At 37.5% G+C, this 17,475-nt stretch overlaps 1 protein-coding gene across 1 annotated transcript in view; it reads right to left on the bottom strand.

Moving 5' to 3' along the window:
* EFCAB13 (EF-hand calcium binding domain 13) overlaps positions 1-17,475 on the bottom strand; it is a 111,386-nt gene that overhangs the window by 60,133 nt on the left and 33,778 nt on the right. Inside the window, 2 exon segments of the mRNA XM_032591226.2 lie at positions 2,947-3,018; positions 9,604-9,747. Coding sequence (XP_032447117.1) covers positions 2,947-3,018; positions 9,604-9,747 — 216 coding nt within the window.

The raw sequence follows: 17,475 nt of genomic DNA, 5'->3' as shown, positions 1-17,475 counted from the left end.
TTGAGAGAGCTGTCCTGTGTATTGTAGGATACTCAGAAGCATCCCTGGCCTCTCATCACTTGATGCCAGTAACACAGATTGTGATGACCAAAAATGTCTCCAAATGTTTCCAAATGTTCCTGGGGGAAGGGGAAGTTCGGGGTGGGGGGCGGGGGAAATCTCCAAATCATCTCTGGTTAAGAATCACTATCCTACAGCTCATAATCAGCTAGTTTTGCCCTCAGTCTCAGAGCTTCCAAATAGCTTTTGAGTTCACCATTCTCAAATATGAGTAGACAACCAAAGATCACCAGACATTTGAGGAACACTCCTAAAATGAAAACCAAACAGAAAAAAATACCTTGGAGGAGACAGAATATGAATGAAAAAAGGAAATCTCAAAAGCATCGCAACAGAAGTTCTTAGTTGCAACAGAAGATATTGTTTGTGGAACAATAGAAATGCCCATGAAATAAGAGGAGAATATTATAATAAAATAAGAGGGGTAAGAAATTATTGGAAATTTAAAAGTACAAATGAAAAATTAAATAGAAGCATTGGAAGATAAATTTAAGGAACTCTCTCAGAAAACATAACAAAGAGTGGCACCTGGGTGGCTCAGTCAGTTAAGCGTCCGACTCTTGATTTTGGCCCAGGTCATGATCTCACAGTCGTGAGATTGAGCCCTTTGTTGGGTTCTGCGCTGGGTGTGGAGCCTGCTTAAGACTCCCTCTCCCTCTCCCTTTGCCCCTCTTCCACTCCCACTCGTGTAATAAATATGAATAAATAAATAATAAATAAATAAAGCATAACAAAGAGATAAGAGAAAAAGGTTAAAAAAAAAGGAATCATCCCATTATGTCACATATCCAAATATCAAGATTTCCACAGAGACAGAAAAAATAGAGGAAAGGAAATCATCAACAAATTATTTTAATTTTCCAGAATCAAAGGACGCTGTATTCAGCACAATCGTTACAAAGAAACTTCTTTCAAGGAGACTTTCAGAAGACTAGAAAATACCCTATATGCTTGAAAAAAAAAAAATCAGTGTCAAAGTCAAGAGTCAGAAAATTTTGCACTTCAATGGCAATACTGAAAACTAGAAAACATAGAAAATTATTTACAATCTAGAATTCTGTACCCAAACTATCAATAAAATACGAAGACAGAATCTGTCATAGGAAGAGAGAAGTGAAGTCTCCAGCATGTTAATGAAGAAAGATCTCAAGATGACAGTTGCACACAAAATGTAGAGGGCAACAAATTCATACTGAAGCACATCAAAATACTCTAAAGAAGATTTCTTCAAGAAGACAAAACTACTAGAATACCTTGTGCAGACAAACTTACGAAGAGGATATTTAGACAGTTGGCAGAGTTTAAGCTTCAATCAGTAATATATATACTTTTTTTTTAAACCAAGCAAATAAGTAAATAAGACAACTCAAAGAGGGAAAAATTGTACAGAAAGAGAAAGTAGCCACAAGATACTTACATGTGGCTCAGCAGTGAATAGTGTGTACATAAATATATTAACATAAATACAGAATTAAAACTTACTCAATTACCCTATGACTCTATTAGGAGGATGGATAGGTATGGGAAGTGGATGTGGTGGGGACAGGGAAAATGAAACAGAGCTAAATCCTTATTTTTCATAGTAGGGAGTTTACTAGGTCTACCCAAAATTTAAAAAAATCAACAAGAAGCAATACAAACATGTTATTTACAGTCATGAAAACAAACATCAGGTAATCAGCTAAAATGTTTGCCTCTGGAGAAACTGAGAAAAGGATCAGGCAAGAGGCTGCTCTATTTGTAGCAAGTTTATTAGAACTATATAATTCTTTTTTTTTAATCTTTTTTAATCTTTATTTATTTTTGAGAGAGAGGCAGAGACAGACTGTGAGCAGGGGAGGAAGAGAGAGAGAGGGAGACACAGAATCCGAAGCAGCTAAGGATCTCACGAACCATGAGATCACGACCTGAGCTGAAGTCAGACGCTCAACCAACTGAGCCAAATTGAGCTTAAAATTATACACATAGATAATCTTGACCAAAGGATGTCCGGACAGAGAAAGAAAAGGGAGTGACACCATGTGCAATAGGAAGAGATTTTTAAAAACGTACTTAAGAAAAACTAATCATGAATGATACTGAATAATATACTAAAAACAATTTTTAAAAAATGTTTTAATGTTTATTTATTTTTGAGAGAGACAAAGCACAAGCAGGGGAGGGTCAGAGAGAGAAAGGGAGACACAGAATCTGCCTCAGCCTCCAGGCTCTGAGCAGTCAGCACAGAGCCTGATGAGGGGCTTGAGCTCACAGACCATGAGATCATGACCTGAGCCGAATTTGGACATTTAACTGACTGAGCCACTCAGGCACCCCTATATTAAAAATTTTTAACTGTCAATGTCAGGATGTCAGAATGACCCACAAGTTGCAAATTACGTTTTTTTCTTAGTGTTATTATTTTGTTTTAAAGTTGACTTCATGTTGCAAAATATTAAGGGAAAGATAAAAGAAAATTATGGTAGTTACATAATCAATACTGATTAGGTATGTTTAGGATTTAAACTTTTATCTAAAGAGTTAGAGTAATGGGGGGGGGTGCACAAGGGTGGCTCGGTCGGTTAAGCGTCCAACTTCAGCTCAGGTCGTGATCTCGCAGTGTGTGAGTTCGAGCCCCGCGTCGGGCTCTGTGCTGACAGCTCAGAGCCTGGAGCCTGTTTTGGATTCTGTGTCTCCCCCTCTCTTTCTGCCCCTCCCCCGCTCACACTCTGTCTCTCTTGCTCTCAAAAAATAAATAAAACATAAAAAAAAAATTTTTAAAGAGTTAGAGTCATGGGGTCAGAGAAGGCTTTCAGAGTCCATATGATAAAACCTACAAATTAGGATTTAATTTAAAGGCAACTTATTTATAAATAATACTTGCTGTAGCAACGAGAGCTCACTTACAAAAATCTTCATACTGGTGCTGTAGTTCATCCAAAATAAACAGAATATCTCTAATATCCACCATGTGGTTACCTGTAATAGAAAGAGTAAGTTCAAGTACTGTTATTTCTTTTTTGAACACAACTCTAGTTTCCATCCCATTCTAATACAAAAACAACACAGAGATGTGTGAAAGTAGGAACAGAGGTTGTGAATAATATCTAGAATTGTTAATAACTCAGTACACACTGAAACATAAAAGACCATTATTTTCTTTTTCCCTTAATAAAAGAGTTTCCCATCAAAAGAAATTAGTCACATTTTAAGCTCCACAGCTAGGTAATCAGGTTAATATTTCATTCATTCAATAAATAGTGTTTTGAGAATTTACTATAGGTAGAATTTCAAGTTTTAGCTCTTTTGTCTTTCTCACTGGATTGTGAGCTCTTCAAGAGTATAGGATGTCATTTGTTTCCCCAATGCCTAGCAAATTATATACTTCCTAGCACTTAAAAACTAATTTTTTTGAGGGGCACCTGAGTGGCTCAGTCAGTTGAGTGTTTGACTCTTGATTTGGGCTCAGGTCATGATCTCAGAGTTCATGGGTTCGAGCCCCACGTTGGGCTCTGCGCTGACAGTGCAGAGCCTGCTTGGGATTCTCTCTTTCCCTCTCTCTCTGCCTCTCTCCCACTTGCACTGTCTCTCTCTCAAAATAAATAAATAAACTTTAAAAAAATTATTTTTTCTTTTTTTTTTTTTTTTCAACGTTTATTTTATTTTTGGGACAGAGAGCGACAGAGCATGAACGGGGGAGGGGCAGAGAGAGAGGGAGACACAGAATCGGAAACAGGCTCCAGGCTCCGAGCCATCAGCCCAGAGCCTGACGCGGGGCTCGAACTCACGGACCGCGAGATCGTGACCTGGCTAAAGTCGGCCGCTTAACTGACTGCGCCACCCAGGCGCCCCAAAAAAATTATTTTTTAAAAATTATTTTTGATAAAACAGGGAGGGGGACAAAACATAAGAGACTTGTAAATATGGAGAACAAATTGAGGGTTACTGGAGGGGTTGTGGGAGAGAGGGTGGGCTAAATGGGTAAGGGGCACTAGGGAATCTACTCTGGAAGTCATTGTTGCACTATATACTAACTAATTTGGACGTAAATTTAAAAAAATAAAAAAATTAAATTAAAAAAATATTTTTGAATGAATAAATATACTAAAGGCTGTAAAGAATCATGCAATGTCTACATTGTGGATAGCAGTAAACCATTTACTTAGCGTCTTACACATGTACAGCACTCCCATAATTATAACTTCCTACCATTCCTTCCCTTGCCTCTGCCTAAAACCATTTTCCTTCTTGGACAGTGTATGACAGAGAATGGGGTCCGAGACAGTGACCTCAAATAATGTTGTTCCAATTGGACACCCAATAGTTCTTGCCTCCAAATGTCTGGCTTCGCTTGACATCCAAGGTGAGAAAGACCAGGTGTTGACTTACCTACTTATAAAAATACTAGGTTTGTTCTTCAGCCTATGCCTAAAAAATCAACTATTCAGTTATAAGCATAAGCAAAGACCCTGAAAAGAAGATGCCAGTTTTTAATGTGCCTTTTGAGTCCAAGAATTATTATATACACTATGGTTTTGGTGTTGGGTAAGATTGATTCATTCTGCTTCTTTGAAAATTGGTAAGCTATGTCAGGTCCAGGACTTTAAATCACTGCAAAGCAAGTAAGTATTTGACCAACCAAAGAAGTGCTAGACCAATTGATGTTAAGTTGTCTTCTGATTAGAACTGCTTCTTACATTCTGGGTTTTTTTTTTTTAATTATTTTTAATGTTTCTTTATTTTTGAGAGAGACAGAGACAGAATGCAAGTGGGTTGGGGCAAAGAGAGAGGGAGACACAGAATCTGAAGCAGGTTCCAGGCTCTGAGCTGTCAGCACAGAACCTGACATGGGGCTTGAACTCATGAGCCACGAGATCATGACCTGAGCCGAAGTTGGACGCTTAACTGACTGAGCCACCCAGGTGCCACTCTTACATTCTGTTTTTTTATTTTCTTGGTATTTATTCTCATTCTGTTCTTGATTGTGGTTCTAACACCCCAGTGAACTTCTGGAACTTCTGTAGAGTCCATATCCCAAGTTCTTAGATCAAAGCATAAGTCCTAAAATAATTCAAGGCTTCAGCCCTCAAACTCCTGAATTTGATCAGTGAAAAGTATTCTGTTGGATCATCCATAAATTAATCCAATGGAGAAGGCTGTATTGTTTATATCTGGTCTCTACTTAAAGAACTCCCCTTTCTGGAAAGAGGTCCAACATTGCAGTGAGCATGCAGTAGTCAACCATTTATAGATTTACTAGCTCTTGCTCAAATTTATTCCTTCTTCTATGCAATGACAAATACTTCTCACACACCTCTAAGACAAATACTATCCATTTATATAGTCTCTGGTGGCCAAATAAGCATTACAGAATCTGAAATTACTATTTTGACCCCTACCTGGCTTATCAAAACCTCAATGAATAATTCCTGGTTGAGACTGAGACAATCAGTATAGTTACAGGTAGCATTTACTTCATAAGAGAAGTTCAAAACAGCTTCCCACTCTTACATTTGTCCTTCTGGAGGAAGCTCATATGGGAACTTTCCTTTCCATTCAACCTGGAAAATGTAACTATCTAATGTGAAAAAAAAGTATCCTAATCATCAAAGTCATATTCAAGGCAACATTACTCTGAAGATGTAAAATGACTATTAACACATTTCCATAATCTCCACAATAGCTCCACAATATCAAAGACCTTCTCATCAAAAATCGTGCTAGTTACTACTTTTCACCCAGTTCAATTACTAGATCGGTAAATACCACGAGAGAAAAAACTACTGCACCAATATCCTATCTCAGAAACCAAACTACCAGAACTGTCACACAGTGATTTTCCATATTCCTCTTGCCAGATCTTAATGAAGCAAATGCTTGTTAGACTTCCTTGCAAATTCCAGCGGCATTCCTCTTCATCATGCATACTCATGAAGATATTCTCCATGTTATCAGTATTGCTCCAAAAAACCAAACCAAATACAAAAACAAGATGTTAAAACAGTACCTATACCAGGGTGCTACGGCTTCCACTAGTGGGATAACCGACTTATATCACTCCTTACTTCAAAATTCTGTCACAGAAGAATCCATATCCACTACCGGGGTAACCCAAAACTTTTGGCATTCTGAGGGTGTCCTTTCCTTTAATGTTTAAGTAAAATAGACCCCACCGCACACCATACATTATATGAACAGCAATCAATACTCCCTCCAAAATTTGAAGATTCCTGAGTGTTTTATACTCTAGCAGTTGATTTTCATTTTGTTTTCTATTCCCGTGGACTCCTGATCTCTCTCACATTATCACATCCTATAGGTGCTATCTTCTCTCCACCCCAAGCCTACCTAACACAGAACCTACAGACCTTTTTCCTTGAAATCCACCCACCACATGACTAACACAAGGCTATTGTATATAACCAACTCTTACTAGATAACTTGAAATTAATGAGAGTAAGGGATTTCTTTATAGCACAGCAAGCACTACATAGTATTGTCCTAGAGTTCTACAGCCACTCTCTATTGATTGCTAGACCCCCATCCACTCTCAGGTTCCCTCAGTGTTCCTCTTCCAGCTGCCCATTAGCCACTGTTGTATTCTAAGTTCCTGTTGTTTTCTTATATAGAGTACTTTACCTTTTTGCTCAAACTAGGTATCTCCCAATAGGCTTTAGCTCTCATAATCAAACATACCTGTTAAAATGATTTTCCTAGTCAAAAGACAAGAACCTCCCCTATGAGGAATTTTACCTTAAGTCACAACCAGGTTATTAAAAATGACAAAATGAAAAAATCTTATTCTCTCTGGTTGGAGGAGATGGAGTGAAGGGTGAGACTTATTAATTCATTCAACATATATTTGTTGAGCAGTTAATATGTGCCATAAGCACTGTATGGAGTACTGAGGATACAACATTGAGCAAAAGTACACATGATATCTGCTTTCTTGGTATTTCGTCTTATTTGAGATACAGATCTTCACAAAACAATAAGAAATAGGGGTACCTGGGTGGCTCAGTCGGTTGGGCGTCTGATTTTGGCTCAGGTCATGATCTCGTGGTTTGTGAGTTCGAGCCCCGCGTTGGGCTCTGTGCAGACAGCTCAGAGCCTGGACCCTGCTTCAGATTCTGTGTCTTTCTCTCTCTCCCAGCCTCTCCCTCACTCACACTCTGTTTCTCTATCTCTCTCAAAAATAAACATTGAAAAAATTTTTTAAAAATATAAGAAATAAAAGTTGCAACTGTGATTAGTGCTGTGAGAGTGTATGAGAACTTGACCTAGTCAGAAAAGTCATGGAAGCATCCTTAAAGAATAGAGTTGAGTTTAGATCCAAAGTATAAGTAGTAATCCACTAGGAGGGGAAGAATGCTCCAGGAAAAGAAAAGAATATATGTAAAGGCTATGGCAGGAGGAAGCCTGGTATATAACTGAAACTCTAAGAAGGCACAGTAAGCAAAGCAGAATGTGGTCTGAGATGAAGCTGGAGATCTAAGGTAAAGGCCAGACATTGCAAGTCCTTGTACGTGACCTTAAAGGGCTCTTCATCCCAAGAAGTATTATTAGAGTTTATGCAAGGAGGTAACATGATCAGATGTGTGGGTTTTTTTTATTTTTTTATTATGTTTATTTATTTTTGAGAGGGGAGGAGAGGCAGAGAGAGAGAGGGAGACAGAATCTGAACCAGGCTCCAGGCTCCGAACTGTCAACACAGAGCCCAACATGGGGCTTGAAACCACAAGCCTGAGATCATAACTTGAGCCAAAGTCGGACACTTAACTGACTGAGCCACCCAGGCACCCCATAGATGTGTGTTTTGAAAAGATCATTCTGGCCATAGTGTTAAGGGGGATAAGACTGGGTGTGGGTGGGGGCACCTGGGTGGCTCAGTCGGTTGAGCGTCTGACTTCGGCTCAGGTCATGATCTCACAGCTTGTGAGTTCGAGCCCCCCCGTTGGGCTCTGTGCTGACAGCTCAGAGCCTGGAGCCTGCTTCGGATTCTCCCTCTCTCTCTGCCCCTAACCACTAAAAAAAAAAAAAAAAAAAGACTGGATGTGGGTGGACTTTTTCGGATGAACAGTGATGGTCCTAAGGAAAAATTATGGTAACTTGGACTAAGGTAATGGTGGAAAATAGAGAGATTTAAGAGATATCTAGAAGTTTAAAATAATAGTAATTCACAATGGTTGCATGAGGAGAACAGAGAAAACAGAGTTGCCAAGGATAATTCCCAGGTTTCTGCTTCCTATTTCTTGAGACTATTCTAGTGCCAATAGGTTCTATTTAATTCCTACAACAATCTATGAAATCAGCATAATTTTTCAGTTTAGCTCCCCAAGTAAAGTACAAAGCCTGGAAATCCAGACCAGAATTCCAGAAGCCAAAAAAAAAAAAAAAAAAGCCACAGTGGTTTCATATGTAATTTCTGTTGCTTCTGGTAGAGCATGCCCTAAAGACTATTTAATAATATGACTTGAGATTAAGCTTAAAATCCCTATTTTATGGGCATCTTTATGCTCCAGAACATCCCTCCACTTATGTCTATCAACCCAGAACTCACCATAAATGACTACCTACTAAAATCCATGCAGCCTGGTTCTATCTTCACACCACATCCCAGCCACCAAAGACCCCCTAAAAGCCACCACTGACAAATGACAAAAACCTGTGGAAGCCCATGGAAAAGGATGCCATGTCAGATAATGTTCCTGCCATATTTACACAAACTGTTCCCTCAGTCTAAAATGTCTTTCATTACCACCTTCATTACCACCTTCAACCAACTAACCCCTATTGATCCTTCAAGATTTAGCTCAGACATCACATCCTCTGATGATCTTTCCCTGGTGTTTCCAGTATACATTTGCAGCCTAACTACATTCTATAACAGTATTTGCTATACAACATTATCATTTTCATTTTATTTGACTCTTTCCACACTAGAATGGGAACTCCTTTGGAAAAAGAAATGTGTTCTATTCATCTCTGTATCACCTTGCATAGTTCCAAGCACAGTAGATATTAAATGACTATCTGACTCATTAAATACATGGATAATCAATGAATCAATCATTTATCAATCCATTATTATCAGACACCCCCTGGTGACATATAAACATGTAATACAAAACATCTGCTAAATATATTCATAATGTTTTTTAAAAAATCTACATTTTGCAAAGAGTAACTGAATAGCATGAGAAGATTGTGTAATCAAAGCTATCTAATAAAGTTAAAAATTCAAGAAATTTAGGTCTCTTAATTTATGAAGCCAATGCCCTTGACATTAAAGAAACCATCTCTCCACAAACAAGAAATGGAAAAGAGAGGAAAGTTTGAAAAGAAAATAAATACATTTTTCTCTTAGATTTTTATCAAACATACCAAAATCTAATAATTTTAGAAATTTCTCATTTAATTTTTCTAGACTATCTCTTACCACAGACACCAGTAAGCAATGTTGATAGGTGGCAAGAGGTTAGAATCAAGAAGGAGAGATAAAGGATGAATCAGCACACTGATATCCAAGAAAGATATATTTACATAGTAATTCAAATAACTCACTGTCTATACTAGCATGTTTTATCACTTCCTGAAAAGTTTCAGGAATTACAGGAATATCCATGCTATCCAAAACAGCAGCCAGTTCATCAGTCGCAACTCGACCACTTTTTATCCTACAGAAAATCTTCAAGGCATTCTGGAATGCTGCAAAAATATAATAAACAAAGAAGCTATTTTATCATGAGAATCAACAGCTTTTCTTGGAGGGGCTGATTTTGTGTCAATAGCCTACCAGGGTACAATACCTTTCCATAGGCATAGGGTTTTCTAAAAATGTACCTGCAAGTAGGCATTTGCCCAATTCGGACCACATTCCTAATATAAAATGTAATTTTTGCTATTATCACTACTGATACAATATTAGCGATGATAGGTGGTATTTATTGAATGCTATTTATATGCCAAACATTGTGCTAAAAGCTCTGGATTATCTCATTATACTATATTCACCGCTTAGTTAAGCCTTGTAACTAAAATAATTTCATATCTATCAGTGGTATAATCTATAATAGCAAGGCAGCTTAATCTAAAATTTGAGGGCATCATTAATTGTTTTAAAATGTAATTTAGAAAAAATAGTGTAAAAGAAAGAACAGAACAGATGCAAAATTTCTCTTCAGATTTTTTTATATTACAAAGAGTTTAGCAATGGTTTAACCACTATTTAAAGGTCTTCTATTTCTCCATAGAAACTTCATTTTCTTATGCTAACAGTCCTTAACATCAAAAATGAATTGGAAAGATTTGCAACAATATGGATAGAACTAGAGTGTATTGTGTAAGTGAAATAAGTCAGTTAGAAGAAGACAAATATGTTTTCACTCATATATGGAATTTAAAAAACACAACAGATGAACATAGGGGAAGGAAAGGAAAAATAAGATAAAAACAGTAAGAGACTCTTAAATACAGAGAACAAACTGAGGGTTGCTGGAGGGGAGGTGGGTAGGGGGATGGGCTAAATGGGGGAGGGGTATTAAGGAGGGCACTTGTTGGGATGAGCACTGGGTATTATATGTAAGTGATGACTCAGTGGGTTCTACTCCTGAAACCAATACTACACTGTATGTTAACTAATTTGACTTTAAATAAATCATTTTTTAAAAATGAATTGGAAAGAACACAGCTAAATGAAAATATTCATATTAATGAGAGAATTTTCCCTAAACAGATGTCCTCCTTAAAATCTAAACAGATTGATACCTGTGTCCTAATGCTAAATTTAAGTGACCCTCCAACTACCGCACCCCTTAATTTGATAAGGAAACACAATTCCCATAATCAGAGAGCAAATCACTTTTTGTCAGACCACATTTTCTCAGAATTCAGGATACAACAAGCCTAGTGATCCACAAGTTCTTAGATTTGCACAGTCATGGGGGAAGAACTGGGCATTATTCACTCATCCAACCAACCGTTGTTATTGATCAGGTGAGCAAAAGTAGCAGAGGAAGGACCTCTGAGAATCCTCTCCTCCATAAAAGCTGTGAGAACACTGGCGCAAACTGTCAGAATCAACTTTTTTCAAAACTCTGGCTATAAATCAAAGGCTTAGAGTCATCCAAAGAGTGTTTTCTTTCAGAAAAACGGCTGAACCTCAGTAATAGTGAGCTTTGTGGCATTTTAGCTTGCCATTATTCCCATCTTGCCATCCCAGCTTCCCAGGAGCCTTGAAAACTAAGAGCCTACCCTCATGATGAAAAACAGCAGCCTGACAGCCAATGGAGAAGAATGAGTTTGGAACTTCTTCAAAGCCCCATTCTCTAAGAACTGTCATTATTAGACCTGCCTTGTGACTCCCTGGAAGACCCTACTTGCCAAGCTGCCTTATTTGACCGGACTCAAAGCTTGCCCAAGGCAAAGAGTCTTTTCCCTGGAAGTACTCCTCAAACACAATCAGAGGCAGTTAGTTAACATTATAACTGTCTGAAGTGGTGGGTAATAGTTGGAGCAAGCACTGGATGTTACATGTAAATGATGAAGCACTAAATTCCACTCCTGAAACCAGTATTATACTATATACTAACTAATTAGTTTAAGTAAAAACTTGAGACAAATGAACAAAAACCAGTCAGATTCAGGAGCCCTGCTCTTAAATGCTATTGCTGCACTTCCAATGACATACTAATATTTTTTAGGATTAAAAAAAATTTTTTTTTGGAGACAGAGAGAGAACAGGGGAGAGGGGCAGAGGGAGGGAGGGACGGAGGGAGGGAGGGAGGGAGGGAGAGAGAGAGAGAGAGAGAGAGAGAGAGAGAGAGAGAGAATCCCAAGCAGGCTCCATGCTTAATGTGGAGCTTGACTTGGGGCTTGATCCCACAACCCTGGGATTGTGACCTGAGCCAAAATCAAGAGTTAGATACTCCACTGACTAAGCCACCCAGGGACCCCGACACACTGATTTTTAAAAATCAAATAAACCCACAACTGTACAAAGAAAGATAAAAGCAACACAAATTTCCCATCCAGGGCATGCAAAAAATGATGCATTTTGATTAATATCCTACTTGGATACCTTTCTATGTCTCTTTACGTTCATCAACGATTGTGAACATTTCACTCAATTAAAACAGTACATATAGTATACTGCCTTTTCACTAAAAATATGCCATGGACCTATTTACAAGTCAATAAATGTAGATTCATGCCATTAAAAAAAAAAAAACAATTGGGGCAAATAATAGGCTAGCAAACAAGCTTAAAAGGAAAACCTGGGAAATGAGACGTCTTTGAAAAGTTCCAACATATTCCTGAGCAACTAGATGGCCACACACATAAACAGGTCTGTACCCAGGAAAACCAGAGTAGGTTCTGAACTCTCAGGTCTGGCTTACGTTGAGGATATACACACGCAGGAAGTGAAGGCGAAGGAAGAGTTGAAAACTATCTGTCTGAGTGTTGAAGGCATGCCCCAATGCACACATAGGGTCCCTCTGGTTCTCCTCTACCTAATAACTGGCAACTAATTTTGCCTTAAAAGGAACTTAAGGACACAAGCACACATATATAAACTATAATGTGAAAATAAATATGTATAAAATATAAAATATAAGAAAAGATATTCATTGTGAAAGTGTCTATAATAGGAAGATAATTAGAATCAATAAAGGATTAGTTAAATAAATTATAGTATATCTACATTTTTCAGACACCATGCAGCTATTAAAAAATAAAAGGATCGAGCACCTCGGTGGCTCAGTTGGTTAAGCATCCGACCCCTTATTTTGGCTCCGGTCATGACCTCATGGATTGTAAGATCAAGCCCCACATCAGGCTCTGCACTGACAGCATGGAGCCTGCTTGGGATTCTGTCTCCCTTACTTTCTGCCCTTCCCTCACTTGCTCTGTATCTCTCTCTCTCAAAATAAATAAAAATAAACTTAAAAACAATTTTTTTTAAGTAAAAGGCTGACCTACACTTACTGGCACGGGGAAAACTTTCCAAGACATATTACTCAGTTTAAAAAAAAAAAAATCAGGGGCGCCTGGGTGGCGCAGTCGGTTGAGCGTCCGACTTCAGCCAGGTCACGATCTCGCGGTCCGTGAGTTCGAGCCCCGCGTCGGGCTCTGGGCTGATGGCTCGGAGCCTGGAGCCTGTTTCCCATTCTGTGTCTCCCTCTCTCTCTGGCCCTCCCCTGTTCATGCTCTGTCTCTCTCTCTCTGTCCCAAAAATAAATAAACGTTGAAAAAAAAAAATCAGGCTAGACAACAAAGTACATAGCATGATCCCTTTCTCTTAAAGTATAAGATGATCATATTTTTCCCTTTTATTTTCTTAGGGTCTCTTGATTTCTAACTGTATGCTTGATCTTTTCACTTGCCTCTATAAGACCCAGGTACTCTAGTTCTCTTCTGCCTAGTAACTGATAACTCATTTTCTCTTACAAAATATGTAAATATTTATATACATTCATAAATGCATATAATAAAAGATGCTAAAGTCAACATTAACTTTAATATAGGAAGGATTAAAGAGGGTATTTTACATTTATATACTATTATATTGCTTGGATATTTTACTAAAAATAGTGTATTTGAGAATTAGGCATACTGTTTTAAGAGGAAGAAAAGAAATTTGGCACTTCTTGGTTGGTCTCAGAACATTTGACCATAAATAAAAAATAAGGTCAAAATAGAAAACCAGAACTTGAAAAACAAAGGAATACATGATAGCTCAACTGGGGCTCGACAAGCAGGCAGTACTTAGGTACCCAAACACACTTACAAATCTATAGTCAAGAAAAAGCTATAAGCTGAAAACCAAGTAGACAAAGAGGAAACCCAGTGTTATAGGAGTTAATCAAAATGCCAAGTAGGAAGAAATTCAAAGAGGGAAAGCAAGCCAAGCATCACATCTATATTGCTAATTGATGCATACGGTAATGTATTAAATAACATTCACTATATTAATGAATAAACATTAAAGAGTTTTTCTTGCCTCTTGCTTCTTATCCAGGTATATGAAGATTATCACATTCATATATCCTTGATTCCAAGAAAATACAGGCTGGTTGACAGAAATATATAATCCCAAGGACAGATCATAGGAATTTGATCTTGCCTAATGGCAAAACCAAGGAACTGGTTTTTGTTTTGATTTGTTCTAACCCAAAGAACTGTTAAAATTAGGTCACAAACCCTAGATATCTCAGAATATTGGAAGCACTGTTTCTATCAGTAACATGAATATTTCTTCCAATCACTTTCTTCGCTATTTATAGGAGTGTAAACTAAACGTTGTTAGGAGATCCATCAGTGTCTGAAATTTTTAGGGAGAAATACAAGCAGATTCCAAAGAGAGCAAAGAAAGTACTATTCACAATGGAGAAGAAAACAGATATGAGATTTCAAAGGGAAAAAAAGGAAAAAAACCACATGAACAAAGAAAGGCCGGGGCGCCTGGGTGGCGCAGTCGGTTAAGCGTCCGACTTCAGCCAGGTCACGATCTCGCGGTTTGTGAGTTCGAGCCCCGCGTCAGGCTCTGGGCTGATGGCTCAGAGCCTGGAGCCTGTTTCCGATTCTGTGTCTCCCTCTCTCTCTGCCCCTCCCCCGTTCATGCTCTGTCTCTCTCTGTCCCAAAAAATAAATAAACGTTGAAAAAAAAAATTAAAAAAAAAACAACAAAAAAAAACAAAGAAAGGCCTGGAAACAAGAATGAAATTGGCATGTATAGACATTTGTGTCTATAACTGGAGCACGGGGTTCTTGCCTGGAAAAGATTCTACCAAGAGGAAAGTGGCAAGAAAAACTATAAGGGGGTGAGGATGTCAAGCATAAGGGTTTGGACCACATTCATTTCATCACAGGAAAAGCATCTAAATTTTTGAGCAGGAGAATGATATGACAAAAATCGTGTGTTAAGAAAATCTAGCAGTTGCATGCAGGAAAAAGTGGAGATTATGGATAGAAAATTAGGATACTGTGGACAGGTTTTTAGTGCCTTTTATGAAATAACTCGTGTCTAATTGTTCTCAACCTAGGCTACAGGGGAAAACACTATGTGAGAGATCTGAAAAAAAACATAAATTCATATAACCATCCCACCCTAAAATCAGTGACAATCAAAATCATTCTTTTCTGCAATTTTGAAGAATCGTTTTTTTACCTGGATCCTGGGAGACCAAATAACAAACATCATTCACAGTCTTAAGGAAATCTGAAAAATCCAGCATTCCATTAACTATAATAATGGTTCAGAAACAGAAGGAAAAAAACTGCATTAGCAAACTCATTAAGAACGTAAGATAAAAATGCAAACTAAAAATGTGAATAGAATTAACTGATAGTCTAGAGGAGCATTAACATTAAATATAGAATGTAAAAAGAAAACCTATCATAAAAACATAATTACACATTTTAATTATGTAGTAAATAGTGCCCAGCAATAATCAAAATGATATAGACTAGAATTTAAGATACTGCAATATTCTTTACTCAAAGCTCTAATTTTTATACTTGTCATTAGGTGCAAAAAAATCATGCAACTTGTCAATTTTACGTATATAATGGTTTTACCTGAAAAGAACAGGACTGATTTCATTGTGTTCTAGCTAAGACCCTCTATACCAGTGGTTTTAGGGGAGATTACAGATCCAGATGAGACTCTAATGAAAGCTTTGCCTCAAATCATTCCATCTCCTTCTCTCCTCTCCTCCTTTTCCTCCCTCTCTCTCTCTCTCTCTCATTACACACACACACACACAAAATGTATTGAACAAATGCACAAAATATTGCACAATATTAAAGTCTTCACCCAAAAAATCCTCTCATTTATCATGCAAAAAGTAATGCCTATTTATTAAAAGAAAGAAAGAAATCTAAATTGTACAAATGAAAATTTCAGTAAGAAATTATTGCTTGGTTTGAATGAGAAGTTGAAATTATGGAGCTTTTTTTTCTGCATGATAATGCACAGGTCATCTCTGATGAGCAACTAGAGCTGAAAATCCAGGTTTGCAAAGTGTGACAAAACACAGAATCAGGATTCTTCTGTCTCATTTTCTAGACAAGCATAGATCTGCGTCAAGGAACATCTGAATTTTTCAAGATTCTTCAAGTTAAATAACTCTAACGTCATTTTCCTCTTCATATAGTAAATGAGGCCAATTTTGAAAGGGTTTATCTGTGTTTGGAAGAAACTTATTATAAATTTACATTTTAAATTAATGTAATCTGAACAAAGTAACTTATAAAAGAACATTTCAGTGCTTCTGGTGGTCTGCAGGCTTCTACTGTCAGAGAAATTGACAAGGCTTAGTTGTTCTCATTGCTAAACCACAGAAACACTTTCTGGATTGGAAAATTTGTCAAGTTGTCTAAAATTTCTTTTTCAGTGTCATAACTTGAGAGTGGTTTCTCCTTTCCTTCAAAGACACAATGAAACATCTGTGCAAATTTCAATCAATTATTTTGATTTGTTTTCTGACTTCTATGTGACTTAGGTTTAAACAAAAACCTTATAGATAAAACATCAAGAGCACAATCCATACAAGAAATAGTTGTAGACTAGACTTCTTCAGAAGTATGAACTTAAGTTGAAAGATATTCTTCAAAAATTGGGGTGCCTGGGTGGCTCAGCTGGTTAAATTCCGACTCTTGATTTGGGCTCAGGTCATGATCTCACAGTTGGTGAGTTCAAGCCCCGCATAGGGCTCTGTGCTGACAGGGCAGAGCCTGCTTGGGATTCTCTCTTTCCTCTCTGTTCCTCCCTTGCCTGTGCTCTCTCTCACATATCCAGTAAAGGACTCGTATTCAGAATATATACATTCAAAATGCAATAGTAGGAACACAAACACATTTTCAATGGGCATAAGATATACAGGGAGCAAAAAAGTACATGAAGATATATTCAAAATCATTTGATCATTCAGGAAATGCAAATTAAAACCACAATGAGAAAACACCATACATCTATTAGAATGACAATTTTTAAAGGCTCACCAATTCCAGGATTGACAAGGATGAGGAGCATCTGAAACTGTCATAAATTGTTCCTAACAATGTAAAATAATCCAGCTGCTTTGCAAGCACAGTTTAGCAGTTTCTAAAAAACTCAAATATACCTACCATATGACCCAGTTATCCTACCATCAGGTATTTACCCAAGATAAATGAAAGTATATGACTACACAAAGACACATAAATGAATGTTTACACCAGCTTTATTTGTAATAGCCAAAAACTAGAAACAATCCAAACATCATCAATTAATGAATGGATGAACAAATCATGGTACATCCATAAGAGAGAACGCTGCTTAGCAATAAAAAGAAATAAACCTGATATGTACCAAAGCATAGATGAATCTCAGTATAATTACGCTGAGTGAAAGAAATCAAACTAAAAAAAATGAGTACTTACTTCATGATATCA

This window comes from Lynx canadensis, chromosome E1 (assembly GCF_007474595.2).
Source record: "Lynx canadensis isolate LIC74 chromosome E1, mLynCan4.pri.v2, whole genome shotgun sequence".
Classification (NCBI taxonomy): domain Eukaryota; kingdom Metazoa; phylum Chordata; class Mammalia; order Carnivora; family Felidae; genus Lynx; species Lynx canadensis.
This window is presented reverse-complemented; position numbering and strand designations above follow the sequence as displayed.